Genomic DNA, 19,601 nt, shown 5'->3' with positions numbered 1-19,601 from the left:
ATGAATAAATTAAGGGATGGATGAAATAACATCTGCCACTGTTTCTTCTCAGACCTAATTTACTTCTCAGATTGCAGAATTTCTGCACTTTGCACCGTGCAGACTTTTGCAAACTCACCCTCACTGGCTAATTGGATGTAATGTTACTTCACTCTCTGAGGTATCTGTGTCGTGTCAATCCTGGATCTGACACTCCTATAAATTAACAAAAATAACACCTATAAATTTGATGCTTTGGGTTGAGCATCAAATTTATTTTGGTTTTTGCAAGCCGAACAGAACATTTGAACAGATTGGTTTTGGCCCACGGGCCTTATGTTTGGAAACCTTGAGCTAACGCTTAAAGCATGAGGATCATTTTTCAAAAAAAAAAAAAAAAAAAACGGCTTTCATAACAACAAATGACGGGCCAAACGCTGTCGTTATCGTGCACTTTTCTTCTGGCACCGGAAGTGCTCTCCTGTGTGTTTGCGCACCACGCGCAGCTTGACGCTCAATCCGTCCGCGCAGCAGAAGCTTTGCAGCGGCGCGTGGTGCGCACACTGAGCCGCTCCTCTCGCTCTCTTCCCCCTCCCACCTCCTCACTCTTGTGTAACTTCTGACACACGCACACAACTTGATAAGGCAAATAAAAAATAAAATAAAAAAACCTATATGTCATACATCAACTGTCGTCAAGTAACAGGGACATGCGTTGATTGTATTGGCAAAAATACATCACCGCTGGCCTAGATCTTACATAATCCTCACATTATTCCTCATGAAGAAGGATGCAAGTGGTATCAGGTTTCTATAAACTCTTAAATATCCCTAAATGCACTTTAAGTATAGAACTATTGAAGGTATTTGGAGCTGAGCGGCCTCTGTTGGCAAGAGGACCGGGGCCCCAGATTAATGCGTTGCAGATGCCTCCTGCTGGCTCACAGTGCAAATTCTCTGCTCTTTGTTTTCAACCTGGAAACAAACGCAGCTACACACCCGTCCATACATCTATTTAGTGTGCCGCTTTATCCAATTCAGGGTCGCGGGACACATGGAGCCGACCTCAGCTGACTTTAAGTGACCTTAGAGTCACAGGTCACCAGTCCATCACAGGCTAAACACACTGAGACAGACAGTTACACACTCACATTCACCCTTAAAGATGCCTTTGCGTTGCCAGTTAACTTCAAACATAAAGACAACATGCAAACTTTACCCAGAAATCCCAGGCCCATGTTTGAAGCCATAAGTGTTTTGAGGCAGAAGTGATGTCCACAACAACGCTGTTCTTCCAAACATCCTCTTGTATCACTCCTGAGGATAGACTATTAAAACTTTGTGTGAGTTAGAACATGGGATTTAATGGACTCGACTTCCACTACAGGACCAAAGATTCTTGTTTTTCCAACATTTACCAATTTGTAAAAGAGTATAAAATATAATTTCAAACTAGTATAGTTCATATTCATTTAGTCGAAACTGCCTGGTTTCCACAGGAAGTGTGGCTGGAGATGTGAGATTTCCAGGAAATGAACTACAAATTCCACATTCTCCCAGTCAAAGCACTCCTTCATTGGGTTTAAAGGGGATTTAAAAAAAAGACAACGACACACCATGCACACTTCTACTAGACAAGATTATAATATGCTTTTCCTGTTGCGTTCCTCTCCCTAAATTGCAGAAAGACTCTGCTGCCCTCTGTCGGTAGTTGACCAACATGACGATATTGGAGTTCAAATCTCGCGATATCTGCGCAGTGGCCACAGGACCAAAACAGGAAGTTTGACATGGCAGCAGTGTACGGCGGAGTAGAGGGGTAAGAATGAGTTAACAACATACTACAGAACCTATCGTTTTTTCTTTACCAAGTATGACTCTTTAAACTCATGTGTTTAAATGTTTTTGATCCTTTTCATTGAAGTTAAAGTTACTTGAGCTGAAATGAAGCTGTGTCTCGTGACACTTCACTTGCCCCTCCCCTTTTAATTCATTTTTTTCCTCTCAGCATTTATTTATCCAAATTGATTTATTATATTGCATGTGTTTGTTGACAGGGGGTCTTTATTCACACGTGCTTCCGCCTTTGCTGCACAGAAAATGTCCTTTTTAAATAGACTTTTGTGAATCAAGGTGTTCTTTTTGGTCGTAAAAGTAGTTCTTGAGTCTCTTCTTGTGTGTTTTCTGTGACCGTGGCTCAGAGGAGGGACACAGTCCAAAGCACTGTTGGTGACAGGAGATGGAAAGCTCCTGGCAGAGACAGAAGGACCATGCACCAACCACTGGGTAACCATACAACGTTCACAGTACTTCACTTTTTCCACATTATTATTATAAAAAATAAGAGAAATCTCAACTCACATGCACACATAACCTTTCCCTGCGCAGCACCAATCCAATACAGCCATACAGTGAAGCAGGGTGGCGGCAGCATCATGCTGAGGGAAGACTAGTCAGGATACAGAGAAAGATTAATTCAGCAATGAACAGAGATTAAAAAGAAAACTGCTCCAGAGCTTTCTGGATCTTCCACTGGAGCAACAGTTCATGTTTCAGTAGGACAACTACCTGCGCTACACAACTCAGATATCAAAAGAGCCCTCAGAACAACTATGTGAATGTCCATGTTGTCACTATGCTTCATGTTGTTTGTGTTGGGAAAAAAACTAAATGTGGAAAAGGTGTTGCGAATACTATCCTGATGCACTATGAATGGCGATGGAGCTGTGTTTTATTTTTTAAACTGAAATTAATCCTTTTCTACATTTTGCGTGTGTCTGTGTGTCAAAGCTGGTCGGGGTGGACAAATGCATCGAAACCATCAACGACATGGTCCAACGAGCAAAGGTCAAGGCGGGGTTGGATCCAAACAAGCCAATACGCTCACTGGTTTGTTGAATTTTGTGTTTTATGCTGCCTGATGGAACACACGAATGAAAATTAATACAAACAACTACTGATGCCAGTTCAACAGTGTAAACCTGTTAACGCACTATCCTCCACTAAATGATCTGATGCAACAAAATGGTGTGGCATGTTTACATTCACATTCCTGTCTAAATTTTTTCTCCAAGTAACAATTATTCCTGAACGTCTTTCTTTCTTTGTGTGTGTGTGTTTTTTTTGTTTGTTTTTTTAAATGCAGGGTATGTCTCTGAGCGGAGGGGAGCAGAAGGACGCCATCGACAAGCTGATCGCTGACATGAAGCAGCGTTTCCCCACTCTGAGTGAACACATCTCCATCATCAACGATACCATCGGCGCCATGGTGACAGCCACCGATCGGGGTAACCTGTCATCCTGTGTTTTCTCTACCGCAGCAAATCCTCACCTCGAATCTCAACTGCATATATTTTAATGTGAAATGTGTTCCTCAAATAGGTGACTGAGGAATCCACTCATGCAATGGCGTGTTTGTGCAAAAAGCCTCCTGCAGCCACAGTTTTTGCTGCAGTTATGTGTAATTTTAACTGAAATATAACTTCCTCAACCTCCGTTCATCTCTTTGCCACCGTACGGTGGAGTCATGTTAATGTGTGTCTAAAGGAAAGACATTTTGTGGCAAAAAAATGAGATATTAAAAAAAAAAAACAGATGAAATGTGGTGCAAATGTCTGCCCTAGACAATGTGTGCCATAAACACTAATAATACAAATTCTAGACTTTGCATATTATGTGTTGTAATTGGCCACATAAGGCTTTGCTACATCTATTTATTTGTTATTTAGCCAAAGTGAAATTTCAACGTCACAAGTACAGCTAAAGTTACGACTGTAAAGTGGCTCTTTACCCTTTAAGGTGTGGCAAGTTGCAGTAATTTCACTGTTTTTTTCTGGAGATTTTTTTCAAACTTTATGACTTAATGAGCTCAGCGTTATCGGCCAGCTCCTCTGACTGTCTCCTCCGTCAGGCGGAGTCGTCTTGATATCAGGGACCGGCTCCAACTGCAAGCTCGTGAATCCCGACGGCTCAGTCATCGGCTGTGGGGGCTGGGGTCACATGATGGGCGATGAGGGATCCGGTATCCATGGCAACATATATGAATAACCTATAGCTATGTGTGCCAGACTATATACTTGACACGTCGATCCCACCTTCCAGCGTTCTGGACGGCTCGTTTGGCCGTGAAGACGGTGTTTGATGCCAAAGACAACATGGCCGCTCCTCCTCATGATGTCACTCATGTTAGAAAAGCCATGGAGGAGTACTTCCAGGTCAGGCGGTTAATTATTGATAAAAAAAATTGCTAGAATTTGGGAGCGATCTGGTCGTGAGCAAGTATGTTTTTCTTCTTGCCTCAGGTGTCCGATCTGCTGGGCATGCTGCCACACCTGTACAGAAACTTCCAGAAGTCCCACTTTGCAGGATTCTGCAAGAAGGTGGCTGAAGGTAGGAAGCACACCACATCCGATTTAGTGTTTGATCCAGAAAAGTTGGAGAGTCACAGAGAATGTCACACTTAAAAGCTTCTGCACATTGGATTTATTTCCACGGTTCGTTATGCAACTCTTTCGTGTGTTAAAAGGCGCAGAGGCGGGAGACGCTCTCTGTCAGTACGTCTTCACTCAGACGGGAAGAGTGCTGGCAAAACATGTGGAGGCGGTCTTACCTGCAGCGCACGAGGTAACGCACATTCACCAACTCTTGTACCCGTACGCGTGAGACGTTCTTCTAATCTCTACGTGTGGCTTTCCGTGGTAGTCTTTATTGGGTGGCGACACCGGCCTGCCCATCCTGTGTGTGGGCTCCGTGTGGAAGAGCTGGGAGCTTCTAAAGCCAGGTCAGCATCTCATAAACCCTCCACCCTCTCAGCAGGATGAAGCAGTTGGAAGGTGTAGATTCTCCTAAACAGCTTCCCCCCCCCCCCCCCAGGTTTCACCAAGATGTTGGACCAAGTGGCCTCGTCCGACAAGTTCAGGGGTCGTTTCCGTAGCTACAGCCTCCTCCTGTTGCTGCAGTCGTCAGCCCTCGGTGGCGCCTGTCTCGGTGCCCGAAGTTTAGGTGACACCATAACTATGGATTACGCAGCGAACGCCAAAGTTTTCTACAGTCATACCTTCAGCAGTAGCCAATGAAACGTGCCTGTAAGACCAATAATAAAAGTGGTTTATTTTTCCCACTTGTTTTTTTTTCTCCCCCCCACCAAGCTGTGCATGTCTTCATTTGGAGATTTCAAAATAACCAAATGCAAGTGTGAGTGAAATGACATATTTTTAGATGCATCTCTACAGTTGCACATGCACACGTCAGGCAGGAAGATAAGAAATCCTCGGCCTGTGTCAGGGATCGTCGGTTATGTGACTTCAGGACACAGAAGCTGAGGATGAGTCACGTCACAGCGGTAAACCATCTGCTGACGGGCGCACAGTGGAGGCAGAGAAAGCCTGTGCGCTTGTTGTCACTCTTGTGTTAAAAAGATTCGAGTGTTCACGCAGCCGAGGAAGTCTTTGCCGCTTTACATACGAAAACAAATAAAATGCAAGTACCAGGAAACACGTTCCTCCATAGTACGAGTCAGATGTGTGGCTTTTTTCTAGGCACTCTGGTTTCCTGTTACATTCTAAAATTATCCGTAGACGCAATATATGACTGCGTGATTGTTTGGTGATGGGCTGGTCCAGAACCCCACCACCCCCAAACTGGATGGAGAAACAAGTGCAAGTATTGTTTAAATTTTATCCCCGGAAATAGAATCTAAAATGAGTATATATATATAAAAATAGATGAGTATACTGCGATTACATTAAACTTACCTGATTCTTCTGTTATCTATTACCTCTGGGACTTCTTTCATTTCCAATGGCTTCAAATGGAGATTCGTGGCGGGGTGTGACGTCACAGGGAGATTGTCCTCATGTGCTCAGATGGAGGATTTCACAGTGACGGAAACGGACACCACGTGTCTTTGATTCTTGAAGCAAGAGTATTAAGTTTTCTCCTCGCTCAGCTGTATTGTTCAAACTAGTGTTCAGAGTCCACACGTCATTCCTCCAGGCTGCTTTCAGAACTGCAATAGGAGTCCTGACCTCTGAGGACATCGCTGAGTCTGGAGCTGGAGGTAAATCAATCCCAAATCACACAAAGTTGTGACTTGCATTGGTCAATTTCTTTGCAATTCTAAAAGGGCAACAACAGAAAGAAAAAAAAACTATTCTGGTGCTGCAGAATTATATTGCATTTGCCCCTGACACCAGCAGAGGTCAGCATGACCTGGACTGGCTGAGTTCTCCATGTGAAAGTAGAATTTGTCTGCACTGAATCTGAATTTCTATCCAGGCAGTCAGGCTTTGTACAAAAGATTAAAAGAGCAGAAGCATTTTTCTGATGAAACCTTATTTTAACTGATCCAAAGTGGCCGAGCTACTCTTAGAATTTTGACATATTTGACAGTTGATTTTTAAAAAAATGTTGTGCTCTTTTTCAAATACTACAGCTACAAGTGTGACAAGTCATGATTCTGTGAGAACCTTGAGCTCGAAGACAAAACAGTCAGAAGGAACTTGTCTTTAACATCTTTATTCATCTTTTTTCATCATTTTTGTTTGTATTGAAATCCATACTCTGTCTTCTGAACCTTTTTTTTTCCCCCTCTCTTACGACTTCTGTCAACAAACTCAAAACAAATCACCAAAAATAATGTCATGTACAATCCACCTGGCGGACATTCCTATTGGCTTCACCAGGGTGCCATTTCGACGGCTGTGGTTCGACGCTGCGAGGAAGTTGCCCTTTAAACCAGCACTTTGCCCTGCTGTTTGGGAACACGCTGGGAAGAGGCAGAAAGGTGGACAGAGGCGCTACCTGCCACATACATAGAACTTTAATGTACAGTGCACCACAGTGTGCCCAACACCGTCAAATACACCAGATAGGAGCACTGTCGTAAAAATAAAACAACTGTGGCATCAACAAGACTTGTCCAGATTACAAGGTCTTCTATATAACTATACTGCCCCTGCATTTTCAAGCCAAGACCGCCAACACCGTGCAGAACTTGACTTGAAAATTCACCCTTATAATCTGGATTTCCATTAAAGCATCCTCACATATATAACATTTTCTTATTGGCTCATACTTTTAACGGATAATATACTGAGAAAAGATGCTTCAGGGAAACCCAGGGCACAACAGAGGTTTGTGGTTTAAAAGTCAAACTTCCAATCCAGGCGAAGAACAGCAAAGAAACAATACTGACGCCACACTTAACTGTATAACGGGCTGCATCGGTCCCTCTCCCTACCGTTTCCTCCTACAGACAGGACTGAATGGACACCACAGGCTACCATAACCAATAGAGACACAAAACGCCTCCTACTGAAAAACATGAAGGGGGGGAAAAAACAAAACATAAAGAAAGTAAGAGGAGAGGCTATTGATCTGATGCTGGGGGAAAAAAAGCTCTTCTGGCAAAAAGAGGCAGTGGCTGCATCCCACACCAAATACTCCCCCTCCCCTGTAATGAGGCTGAACTCCTGGTGATTCCAAACTGAATCAAACAATGATGCTGTCAGAACAACAACAAAACGATAAACCAAGACTCAAAAACTTTTATTCTGAATTTGATGCATAACTGGAACATCCACCTCTCTGCTCTTACACAAGGAGCAAATATAAACATGGACTTCCACATAAACTGGGAAAATAATAGCTTGTTGTCCATGATTACACCTGTCCACATCTGTCCTGATCACTTGAAAATAAATGGGAGGCAGGTCGGGGACTGTACTTGGTTTGGAAGGGAGCTGCTGCAGGTACAAAAAAGAAAAAAGAACAAAAGCAACAGCATTTCTTGATGCACAAGAGCTGTGATTCACAGGGAGCTTGTGACATTAAAGGAGAAAATGCTGACGGGTTCGACTTGCTGATGACTTTACAGAGCATTGGCAGATAGCCATCGTGTCCCCTGAAATGTTAGTCTCTCTAACCTCAACCTCAAACCATCAACCAACTTTTTTTTATGAGACCAAATTCAAAAAGGAACAAATTAGCTTGTTTGTGAAGAATTTTTATTTTTTTTACTTTTTTGATTAAATTTGAGTCATGGCATCGCTCCTGTGTAGCTGCCTCAGTTTCCGAAGGAACCTCGATGACACCCGCATACTCTGTAAACCTCATCTGAAATGCGACGATGAGCTAGCGCCCACAGTGGGGCGGTGCTGGTACTACACCCCTCCCCCACCCCTGTTCCCAATATCCCTCAGTTTACAAGAAACAGGAAATAAAAAGGTTAAAGAAAAACCAAAAAAAAAAAAAAAAAAAAAAAAAAAAGAACCCCAAGAAAAAAAGAAATCCCCCCACCCCCCGACTGGGCCTGCCAGCACGCCATTGACTTTAGGTGTGTAGGTGCGTGTATGTGTGAGAAGAATCAGTGTGTTTGCGGCCGCGGCCGCCAGAGTCTCTGAGAACATGTGAGAACGGGTGTGTGTGGATGTGTGCATGCGCGTGGAGGCTCCATGGGGGTGAGGGGGACTCCTAGTATTTCTTTCCCGGGACAAACTCCTTCGCTTCGGGATTTAAGACGCTCTTCCTCTGCAAGAACAAAACACAATAATTAGAGCGCGTTAGCTTCACGTGGAACGAATGCGAGGGAAAACCCTGGCGCGCCCGACTCACCGCCACTTCTTCCAGGTTGTTGTGGTGATCGCTGACCGACAGGCCATTGAGCTGCTGCTGCAGCTGTCCCACCCCCTGGTTGTTGAGGTCACGTGAAGGGATGAACCATTCCTGGTCCTCTTCCTCCAGCATTTCCTGGAAGCAGCGCTCCAAGAACTCCTGCTCCAGTAGCTCCTCTTCCACCTGGCAGAGGACGAAGAAGAAAACGAACAAGTAAGAAAAAAAAACACACAAAAAAAGATGAACACTGCAACAAATGGTAGTGCCTAAAGTTCACATCCAGTAAAACTTTACTGTGATTTTCTCGTCTCCACACTCACTGGAGCATGATTTGCTTAGTTATCAAATATTGATAACTAATATTTTCTTTAAGCGAAATAAACACAAAGATAAATCACAGAAATAGAATTTGCTTTGTATGGGACATTTTTTCCCCACAGTTTTTGGGAACTTATTCATAAACGGTTAACCGTCTCGGTAACAAACGTCAGAGCAACATACTCCTGAACTTCATGTTTTGACGTTCTTTTTGTGTCGGTGCTCCCAATGGTGCGAGACCAGTTACACGACACCGGCCAGTACATGGTGCTTTTGATAGTCATGCAGCCACCAGCTACGAGTTGGGACAACAGCATTTTTCACAGCACAGCAGCAAATGAAAAGATACCATCTCACAAAACGACTGCAATTTGCTTACACAATTTAACACAAGGTCAAACGCAGCTACGTCAGAAAAAAACTGGCGTGTAACCACTCAATTGTAGCGATACACAAATGTGTGAATAGTAACCTGCACAGAATGACGGTTAATTCTCCGGCCAATTTGATTAAGTTGATGCGTTTCTTGCCTTTTCTGTATTATGAAACGTCACTATGTGGAACATATGCTATTCAAGCGTGTGTTAGGGTGTATGAGCGCACACACCTGTCTGTTGTATTCTTCCTCATTCTCCATCCACATGTACTCCGCAAACGGGTTGGCGTCGCTGCCCTCTCCGGCGTGCCCATTGGCCACGGGCTCCTTTCCTTCCTTCCCTGGAGCCCCGCCTCCCGGTGTCTTGGCCACTTCTGGACCGCTCATCTCAGCTGGCTCTGTCGGAGAACAGAACAACACAGGTGTCATTTATGTATAAACAGCATACTAGATACATAATTTCTTCATTACAGAATCTCTTTATTGCCCCACAGCTGGGCCTTATTGGCCGTTGTATTTACATGAGCTCCAACATTTCAGCCGGGGATCCAAACTGAGTAAATTAGCATGGTTTCAATTACATTTCAGCTGCAGCTGGAAAACTGCTCCCATGGGTAGGAAAGTCTTCGGCGAGTCAAACATCTTGTAAACAACGAAACCAAAAAAAACCCCTCTACACCTACTGATCTGAAAGAGAAAGTGAAGACTAGCGGTGGTGCCGTTATGCTGGTTCAATGTTCTGCTATATCTACTAATGTTCTTTCTGCAAAAACTCAAATGTCTTTGCAGTTCTTTTTTTTTTGGGAGAAACAGTTAGCCGAATCGTTAAAAAAAGTCGAAAGATTTATACAATGTAAAGAGAAACATAAAAAAAAGGTAGCGGTAGGAAACAATGTCGTTAAACCCAAAAGAAGAAGAAATAAAGTCTTGGTGAATGACAGTGCTGCTGTAAAAGGCTGCAGAGGTTTAATCAAACAGGAGCAGGGAGATGTCATCAAGACATACAGTGCTGTTAACAAGCAAGCACCCACTAACAAAAACAGACCAATACGTTGCGCCTTGTAGTTGTTTACTGTTAGGAGCCAATTAAACGATGTCAACTTCCTCATTCCCCGGCCAAATTTAGCATCAGTATGGAGCAAAACTATGCAAGATTTCAGTGGAAGTGAAACGGCTCAAGTTAAATGATCAGTCGGCAGCGTAATCTGGAGTTATGATGCAGTTCCAACTAGAAAAAGAGGAACTCTCCTTTAGCTTCTTTGCTGAGGCATGTTTTCACAAAGGTGTGGCTGGGACAACACCACCACCTCATTACAAAACAATTGGTCATGAGTGCAGCAATCACAAATTCACAGCCTAAGGTTATTTTTTAAAATTTGCATGCAAACACAACGACAGCCAATATTGGGGGGTTATTTTTTTGGCAATAATACACTTAACCGTTCAAGAGATTATTCTTTGACTGAAATTTTGTAGAACTGGCTCCTATTCTTATAAGGCAAACTCAAGAGTTTAAAAAGAAGAGGACAGATTGTAGTCAATAAGAAAACCACTCATTGTCATGATTTGTTTACATCTCAGGAGGAGAAAGTGATTGAATGTGAGCCGAAGCACAAACCATTGTGTGCTTAATATTCTGCAGCGCGCGGGTGGCTGCACATGAGGCAAACAGTGAATCGTGGTACGTAAAGCTTTAATGTAAAAGCTGCAGGCTTAACACACACACACCAATATCTGTCCTGCTGTTTATTCATGGATTTGAAAGAAGACAAAGGATTCTGTGTCATCTGCATTCATTTCAAATTTGTCGGGACTTTCTCACTGTTGGGATGAAATGTTTTTGGTTTTTTTTTAAAGGGTATTTGTGATGTTTTCTATAAGTTATGCATTTCCTCAAGCATTTTCAATTAAATAAAATTCAGAACTAAAAGTCGATACAAAGCACAGCAAAGCTGTGCCATCTTTCTGCATTCAAGTTCCTCCATTATAAACCCTGTTCAAGATTCAGAGTAATAATAAAGAGGAAATACTCCAAGGTTTCTGGACTCTTCAGACTTGGAGGGAGTAGCCTAAAATGAATCCAGACGTAAATCTACTCACTGATAAAGCTGTGGAGGAAGGGAAATGATGTTCCACAGCTACATATCAGGTTTTATCTTTAAACTTCCTCTTTTCTTCAAAAGAGACAGTCCCCAGTAGAATGCAATATTCGAAGTGAAATTCAAATTGCAATGACTAAACAACATCCACACCTGGTCTGAAAATACACTGCAGCCCTGCTGTGCGTTTCTCACACTCATTTCTCTGCACCGCTCACATACAATCTAAAACTGGAGTTCGTCAAGACTGAAAAGGAAGTCTCACTGCAACTCTAATCCGGAGGGTGCAGTATAACAATTACATTGGAGTATTCAGACATGTTGGTTCACTTTTACTTTAATTACAGGTCAACAATATGACAACAACACTTAGTGTTCATGCCAATTGGCCCGCTAGCTCATCTTAACAAAAGCAGGGAAGAAGAAGAATGAAAAAAAAAAAAAAGAACCGCCATCATCGGCGTTGTGTTTGCTTTGTAATCCCACTGACATTTTCAACATAAAGCTGGAGACATAACAGACGTGAAGGACAGCTGCTGTGATGTACTTTCTGAGTGAAATGCATCAGAATACATGTCGGATTTTGTCCCGTTCTTTCATTCCAGATAAAAACTTGCAGACAGCCGAAAAAATGTACGAATGAGTCAAAACAGCAGAAATGAATTTGTTTGGCACATCAGTGATCAAAAACTAGGAGAACAGAGTGTTTCTAAAAGAAGAGTTCAGTGAGCTCCGTTTACAGAGACAAGAGCATTTTGAAAAAGTTCAGTTCTCAGCGACTCAGAGCACCACTGTAAACAGACACCCATAATACAATAAAGGCTTGCCGTCTCTACTTGAAAACGTGTAAATGGGGCCCAACAATGCTCACTTCAAGAAACTCAGGCTCACTTTATGCGAGCTCAAAGTGACAACAACACTGACGCCATGTTTTACTCACAAATAACCAAGTATAGAGGCAGTGCGACCTTAGTTTTTTGGAATATCAACATAATTTGATTATACGTTATGCAAAAAAAAACATTAATCACCATCGGAGCAGCCAAACAAAAAACTATGGTGAATTGATTATGGTCAAGTACTGTGTATCCTCACTCTAACATGGACAGGATTGCCACTATGATGAGACGCTTCCACCATAATGACATAATCCTCAGACTGCCAGCCAGCTGCGAAAGACTCGCCATGACTCAACTGCAGCCTCGTGGAGGGGAGAGAGGGAGAGGAGGTGGAAAAAAAAAAAAAAAAAAGTAAAATGATCTCAACCGACACAGCTCCGGGTCAACCTCATGTAATATACACAAATATACACACACAATAATGTTGCAATGTTTGATTTTCAAAGACTGGCCTTCAAACAGCCTGAGAATGCACCCGCATAATGCCCTGATCCCCCGTCCAGGACACCGTGTTGTTTGAAGCCACGTCCTGCCATTTGTGTCTCTGCCAGCCAAGCAAGAATCAACACGTGTGAGCAGAGTCTGACCCCAGGCCGAGTGCCACTCACTGTACGGACACACCGCCCTTCAAACATTCCGGATCAAAGTAGGTTAGTAGACTGACAGGTTCGTCGGAGTCTGTACATAAAGATTAAAAAAAGGTCTAATTATGTGGAGAGAGAGTTTACATAGGAGGTTATTAAGATATAAAAAGACATGGCTCGAGATACAGCACATGTCAAGAGGTTGAAGCCTGTGCCAGAGCATTTCAATGCACTTCTACAACAGACTATAAAGAGAGTGGAAACAAAAAGATGTTAACATTGACTACCAAAGCTTACAAACAACCGTCAGACGAAAAGACACGTCCAGACAGAAGAGGAACGGAGTTTACACAAGATGCTCATCAGAATATTTTAGTCAAAGCTCAGTGTTTTTACATCCACGAACAAATATTCAATACACTTTACGGCCTGCGGCTCTGCATGCCAACAACTTCTGCATGTGAGATCACTTCAAATGATGAGATACCGAACAGTTCAGGGTTTAAGACTGTGAAACAAAAAAGTTTTCTGGAGATTTGACCTTCTCTAAAAGATATTGTCACTAGTACTTTAACATTTTTGATATGTCTAAAGAAAAGGAAGGAAAATAAACCAATAAGAAAAATCTTCTAAGATACCCCAACTGTGGTACATCTAAAAATACCCATAGGATCTGACCGTCAACATGTTTGTTCTGAGGCTATGCTGGGTGAACCAGGATAAATGAGTGCAGCAGCGAGCCACCATTGTGCTATGATGTACTGACGTACTGCGTGCAGCACTTAACATGTTCACGTTGCATAACTGTGTGTTGGTCACCATGTAATATTTAGTTAGCACAGCCGAGACCTCCGTGTCGGCAGACCATGATCAGAGCCCGTCTGATGAGAGACTCCTGAGACATTTGACAAATAAGTCAAAATGACAAGAGCTGTGCAGTGGAGTGGAGTCTGTGCGGGAGCACATCTTCACCTAAAGGCTGACAAGCTAAGAATTTAAACTGTTGTGTCAAGCCAAAAATGCTAACAATGCTTCTTTTTTTGCAAGTCCAAATTACTTAAAGGGGGAAAAAAAGCTTTAATTTAAGAGGGTTCGTTTTCATTGGATAACTGAATTCAGGAGCGTTTTATGGCACAAGTCTGATAAAATATACTTAATAAAAGGTTCTGGAAACTCACCTTCCAGGCTGATAAATTAGAATAATTTTGAAACTCAAATGAAGCTTATTTTAATGATAATTCACCCCATATTGCTTAATTAAATATCTACTTGTGCAGCGAGGTAGGATAGATGACCATTTGTAAATAATTTGATACTGTAGCAACAACAAACAAGGGATACAAATCTTATAGTTTCTATAACTTTTCTTTAGGTTTAAACCATATTGATAAACAATTTAAAGGTTTTATTAAATCAGACTAAACTACTATAGAAAGGCTTAAGATTCGTGCTCTAATAAGCCTTCAAATAGAAGATGGTGTCTATGACTCAGATGGAGACTATTAAGCCTAATTATTGCAAATTGTTGAGACGACAACCTAAATACTTTAGGTTGCAGTTTAAAGTCCTGTAAACTATTAGCCTTATGGAGATACACCGTTTACAGCAGGCGGAGAGAAACGTGGGTTCAATCTCATGTGGACTTTGTTGTGTAATTCCTATAATGTGTGAATCCGAGGATGGAAAAAACTGAGAAATCCATCCTGATGCGGGACAAACACGGTAAAAAAAAATTTTGTTTGTGATGTCTAAGTACAAACTGTGCACATTGAGTGCTTTGAGAATAAAAAAAGGCTTCATAAGCGCTTATGTAATGTAAGAGCGAGCGCTGTGTATGTAACAGGAGCCGTGCCGTCGTGGCTTTACGGTCTGCTAACGGGCTAAACCAGGTGTCCGGGCCTACCTGGGGACTCGGTAAAGGGATTGGGAAGCTCTGAGCCGAGGTAATGCTAAGTGGCTAGTTCACGGCGGCTGCAAATAGCCCGTCAGAGCCGCGCTGTCAGTGAACGGGCCCGACGTGGAAGCTATCCAGCAACAACAAAGGGCAGCGGGGCTGGCGGACTGGAAACACCCGCAGCAAAGTCGAGGAGCTCGCTTACATAAGAAATCGACCCCCCCTCTAAATATATGTACATTAGCGGGCGAGACGGACGCGGTTAATACGCGAGGCGGCCGTCGAAGACAAGCCCGTCCTGAAACGAGGCCAAACAAAGTGGGCTCGGCTACGAAAGTTAGCACGCTGCTACAGCATGGCAGCATCCCTGAAGCAGGTCAACAAAACAAGCCTCCGCTCCGGGACGCACGTCCGCGCGCTCTACCCCCACACACAAGTCACGGCCGAAACACTCGGGTTACCTGGCATCGTGCTCTCGGCGTTCGTCTCAGCGTGTGCCGTTATACAAGGTTACTGCGACTGCGAGTGTGCGCTCGGCGTCTCTCCGCTTTGGGTCTCTTTTAGCTCCGCGATGCAGCGTAGCTCCGCTCAGCTAAACCCCGTTAGCCACCGTGCTTGCTAACAGCGGAGTGCCGTGTCGGTCACGTGGTCTGCTGATGCGTTCAGGTACCGTCGGCGATGCAGGAGGGAAGTGAAAGGCAAGTCTCGAATAAGTGTGACGGGTGGTGCTTTGTTTATCAATATAAATCATGTCGATTGGCTGGTGGACATGCTGCCATACGATATATGAACTGATTGAGAATGTCATACTTCTGAATGGCAAATAGCCTGTTCTCAGATCTGAGGATGATGCAATCTCCAGTGCAATAATGAATCCAAATAAATCTAGTGCAATAATTCTTTAGGGCAACATCCAGCTTCAATATTACGATGATGCATCTCAACACTTTATTACTGTTCTAATGTGTGTGTTTTCATATATTTTACTGTGTGCTTTTATACTTGTTCTTGTTAGAGACACTTTTTAAAGCTTGAGCCTGTTGCGAAACAGTTTCGTTCTTGTATGCGCTCACGGTGTATATTTTTGAATGACAACAAATAGATCTATTCCATACATCATTCTAATTGTTAAAATGATCTGTGCCAATAGTTTGTAACTGGGTACGGCAAGGTAAACCCAAATCCATCTTATTCCATTTGGCATTAAGTAGCTCAGATGGTTTTCCATCCATCCATCCATCCATCTTCTATACCACTTCATGTTGTTCAAGGTCGCGGGATGCAGCATCCAATCCCAGCTGAGGTACACCCTGGACAGGTCACCAGTCCATCACAGGGCAAACACAGAGACAGACAACTACACAGACACTCACTTTCACATCAAGAGGCAAATTTAGGGTCACCACTGTGTCTCTGCAGACCCCCAGGCACAATATTTTTTGGAAAGAGTGTAAACTCTCGTGCATTCTCTTAGAAAGATGAAAACACTGAATGCACTGATGACGTTTTCGCATGACATACTTTCCTGTCCCGGGATGCATTCGCATCGCATGTTGTTCATACTACAAAGCTTATCTGGGAAGTGGTTTGAGTGAAAGTGGTTTGTTGCCTGTTTATACTTGTCTTTAGGGCTCACCACTAAAAGACATGTTAGCGCCAGGACTGAATTGCTGTAGTCTGAAATGTAAGTTTTGAAATGATTGATTTTAGTTTATTTCTGAATTATTCAATGTTGGCTCATTTTCTTTCTTCGAGATTAATTATTACTTTTGTAGGTGACAGTAAACTTTTGCCAGATGAACCACAATATAGCCAATAATAACCTTCAATTTCTATACGTGATTTAGAGTTTTTAATGAAACTGCTAAAGTACATGCTGAAATCGAAATTCCACTATCAAATAGTAGCCCTGAACTAATGTAATGAATGCAGAGCTTTCCATTTATCATTCACCCATTACTAATAAAATAAGAGATTGTATATTCTCAACTATTTCTGGAAAATTATGTTTATTAATGCACTGATCAGAACAGATGTTTTGCTGATCACTTACATGTGTGAAAGGAATACCGACCAACAGCATGGGCATTTCTATTTGTAAACAAATGCAACTTTGCAGGTGGACAGTGCATGTGGCAAGAAATTGAAATCAAAGTGCACTGATATCTGTTTATTGTTGAGAAAACTCTTTGTAGACGTGGAGAAAAACCGACTTTCCCATTGTAAGCAGCTACAGGACAACATCTGGTTTGGACTTTGCACAGTTTTTTCCATTATTATTTCCTCCAGAGGCTAATCATGCATTTTTGAATGATTAATCCAAACAAGATCCTGCTATAATGCGTTGAGAGCAGAAACAGACAGAGCCACTGACACTCCTTTCTATGTTTTTATATTCAGATTTAAAGCAAGAGTATATGGATTGCACTTCCCGTTTTTATGTATTCTTTGTAACAGTGAGTCAACAACAGTGACTTCGATGTAAATAAACACCACCCCTTTCTTTCCTGGTGAGAACTTTTCCAGCAGATTAACCAAACGATTGGCAGCAGCTGTTGACTTTTGCCAGAAATAAATAGACTCTTAAGCAGTAAGTTAATCGCGTTGCCGCGTCTTGGTTTTTTTTCTTGCACTTCTTCTTATGGTGCACGAGTTGTTCTTTCTGCAGATTGCAGTCTGCCCTGCTTTCACAGCATCAATAACAACAGACTCACCTCTCAACTTCAAGTGCAGCGTTGTTGGGGGGGATCCGCAAACCAGCTGTCGGCTCTTTTCCGGTCCCAAATATCACGAAAAAAAACACACAGTTGAGAATTTATTGCTCAAATCTCCAATATGCCATACAAACAAGCGTCTCTCGGCTCAGTTTGCGCTCGTTGTTTGCTTAAAATGCGTAGAAATCCACAGTTTTTTTTTCTACCCAGACGTTGACAGGAAAAAAAAAACGTTGTGTCGCGATCGTGCTTGTCCAGCTGTACGCTTCAGTCATTGGTTTATGTCCACGTCACTCAACAGAATCCCGCGACGGTATTGGTCCATGTCCCCTCAAGCCCCGCCCTACATCTCCATTCACATAAGTAAACAAAATACAATCCATTTTTTTTTTCTGGCTGCGCTCGTCTTTGCAAACGACAGGACTGGTTAATATTTGACCGTGGGGCCGTGTTAACAAGGTCTGACTCCCCTTATACAGAGGAAGATCCAGTTTTGTGTTACGTAAGCGTGTTTGGGACGAAAAAAAAGAAGAAGCGATATTTACACGAGGAGAGGAAAAAGTAAAAGTGAGCAGTGGCGTGCACACACTTGTCAGGGGCGAATGAAGCACCCTTGTCCCCCTGCTTGTGTCTGTCAATCCGAGTGGTTTCTAAATAACAAGAATGAACACCAGGAAGTATAAAACGGTTTACATTAGTGGGGTTTTGCACATTCTCCAGATGGTTAACCAGTGACTGTAAATCAGGAGTGTCAAGGATGGGTTAAAATCGGCCCGAAAAAGACTTCAATCTGGGCCACAAAATCACCGAGGAAATTGTTTAAAAAAAAAGAAAACACTTTTTAACACAATTCTTGCAGATGTAACACAAAACTGACACCTTCTCCCCATGTTATCAGGGTGTTTTTGGAAAAAGCATGCAATTTGGGTGGGTAATTTTGCACCAGAATGTTTCATTAAAATTTGATTTATGTTGAGGCTGTAGTATCTTCTTGCAGTGATTGTTTTGTTTTAGTAAAAACATCATGTATATTCTGCCCCACAATAATAAAAAAAAAAACTCAAAAGTTAAAATTTAAAGATTATTATGGCAGTGTTTCACCGGCCGGCCCGACTGTTCTTGAACTCTGGCTATATGTAGCCCCTGAAGTAAAATGTGTTTGACATCACTGCTCTTAGTCGGCTGAGATTATCAGATGAATGGATGGATGTAAGGATGGACAATGCTTCATCTTGCACCCCTGAAAAAATTATGAAATAATCACACAAGGTAAGAATGGTAATAATTCCAATTAATACACTGAACTGGAATTGCAATACAAAAATTTTAATATAATACAAATAAGATTTTCTTTGATAACATTCAAACATACAAATTAAACACTGAAGATGTAGGTACTGCTCACTTAATTAGTAACATAAAACAGTAAATCTGGCTGAGATGATACTCCGTTTTTACCTCTGAACCTCTAAAAGTGCAATAAAATGTGTTTCAAATCTTCTCAAAGTTAACACAGATCGACGGCAGTATGCTATTTTGCTGCAGGTGGTCTCAGAAACTACATTTTTCACAATATAACCACACTAATGAGATCAACAAAATAAAAGTGACATTTATTTGAAACATATCATGTTTAATGTCATTTGAACCTATTTTAAGTGTTTTATCAAGATCGATATTTGTCTTTTGAGAGCTTTTATTCCCTGAGGTTTACCCATTATTACCAAGACAAAACATGAACTTAGAACACATTTGTCAACAAGATTTTGCACTATTTTCAAATTATCACATTCACAACTGTAAAAATGTATGTACTAAATTGAATGATGAAATGCAAGGCCATAAAAAAATTTACTGTTATGTCAGTTATTGAGATCTATACGACCAATGTAATTGTTTGCTTGCAGCACTGACAACAATCTTTTGGTTTTGAAAATACAGGAAATCATAATGTCAACCAAATTTCACAACCTGTGGTGATTGTGAGGTTTCACTTTTAACGTGCGAGAGGTTTAGTATGATTTTAAAGCGTATGTTTTATCCGTTCTCTTGGTGAAATAGTTTTTATCACCATGCAAGGGAGACACATTGTACCGTGTTGAAAGTGTTTAGACAGAAGAGAGTG

The 19,601-nt window shown here is 42.1% G+C and overlaps 2 protein-coding genes across 3 annotated transcripts; one reads left to right on the top strand and one right to left on the bottom strand.

Moving 5' to 3' along the window:
* Positions 1-1,751: 1,751 nt before the first annotated feature.
* Positions 1,752-5,094, top strand: nagk (N-acetylglucosamine kinase). The gene is made up of 10 exons (XM_080519474.1): positions 1,752-1,798; positions 2,181-2,265; positions 2,770-2,868; positions 3,125-3,266; positions 3,890-4,000; positions 4,081-4,193; positions 4,281-4,368; positions 4,505-4,602; positions 4,681-4,759; positions 4,852-5,094. The coding sequence occupies exons 1-10, from the start codon at positions 1,770-1,772 to the stop codon at positions 5,052-5,054; spliced, it is 1,047 nt and encodes a 348-aa protein (XP_080375600.1). The 5' UTR covers positions 1,752-1,769; the 3' UTR covers positions 5,055-5,094.
* A 1,385-nt stretch (positions 5,095-6,479) lies between these two features.
* On the bottom strand, positions 6,480-17,695 carry paip2b (poly(A) binding protein interacting protein 2B). 2 transcript variants are annotated; one of them, XM_080519268.1, is made up of 4 exons: positions 17,477-17,695; positions 9,518-9,684; positions 8,593-8,775; positions 6,480-8,508 (listed from the first exon to the last, which is right to left on the bottom strand). In XM_080519268.1, the coding sequence occupies exons 2-4, from the start codon at positions 9,671-9,673 to the stop codon at positions 8,452-8,454; spliced, it is 396 nt and encodes a 131-aa protein (XP_080375394.1). In that variant the 5' UTR covers positions 9,674-9,684; positions 17,477-17,695; the 3' UTR covers positions 6,480-8,451. The 2 variants fall into 2 exon arrangements, with proteins under 2 accessions (XP_080375394.1, XP_080375393.1); XM_080519267.1 differs by lacking the exon at positions 17,477-17,695 and adding an exon at positions 15,224-15,377.
* Positions 17,696-19,601: the final 1,906 nt, after the last annotated feature.

This window comes from Blennius ocellaris (assembly GCF_963422515.1).
Source record: "Blennius ocellaris genome assembly, chromosome: 23".
NCBI classification, from domain to species: domain Eukaryota; kingdom Metazoa; phylum Chordata; class Actinopteri; order Blenniiformes; family Blenniidae; genus Blennius; species Blennius ocellaris.
Note: the sequence above shows the minus strand (reverse complement) of the source record. Positions and strands in the feature narration are given on the sequence as shown.

What these genes read in the sequence shown, in the direction of transcription:
- paip2b (XM_080519267.1), bottom strand. An exon ending in AGGAAGAATACAACAGACAG is followed by an intron (nt 8,776 to 9,517) that starts GTGTGTGCGCTC and finishes GTCCTCTGCCAG; the next exon opens with GTGGAAGAGGAGCTACTGGA. An exon ending in ACAACCTGGAAGAAGTGGCG is followed by an intron (nt 8,509 to 8,592) that starts GTGAGTCGGGCG and finishes TTGTTCTTGCAG; the next exon opens with AGGAAGAGCGTCTTAAATCC.
- nagk (XM_080519474.1), top strand. Translation starts at nt 1,770, where the DNA reads ATGGCAGCAGTGTACGGCGGAGTAGAGGG. An exon ending in GACCATGCACCAACCACTGG is followed by an intron (nt 2,266 to 2,769) that starts GTAACCATACAA and finishes TGTGTGTCAAAG; the next exon opens with CTGGTCGGGGTGGACAAATG. An exon ending in GGTGACAGCCACCGATCGGG is followed by an intron (nt 3,267 to 3,889) that starts GTAACCTGTCAT and finishes CTCCTCCGTCAG; the next exon opens with GCGGAGTCGTCTTGATATCA.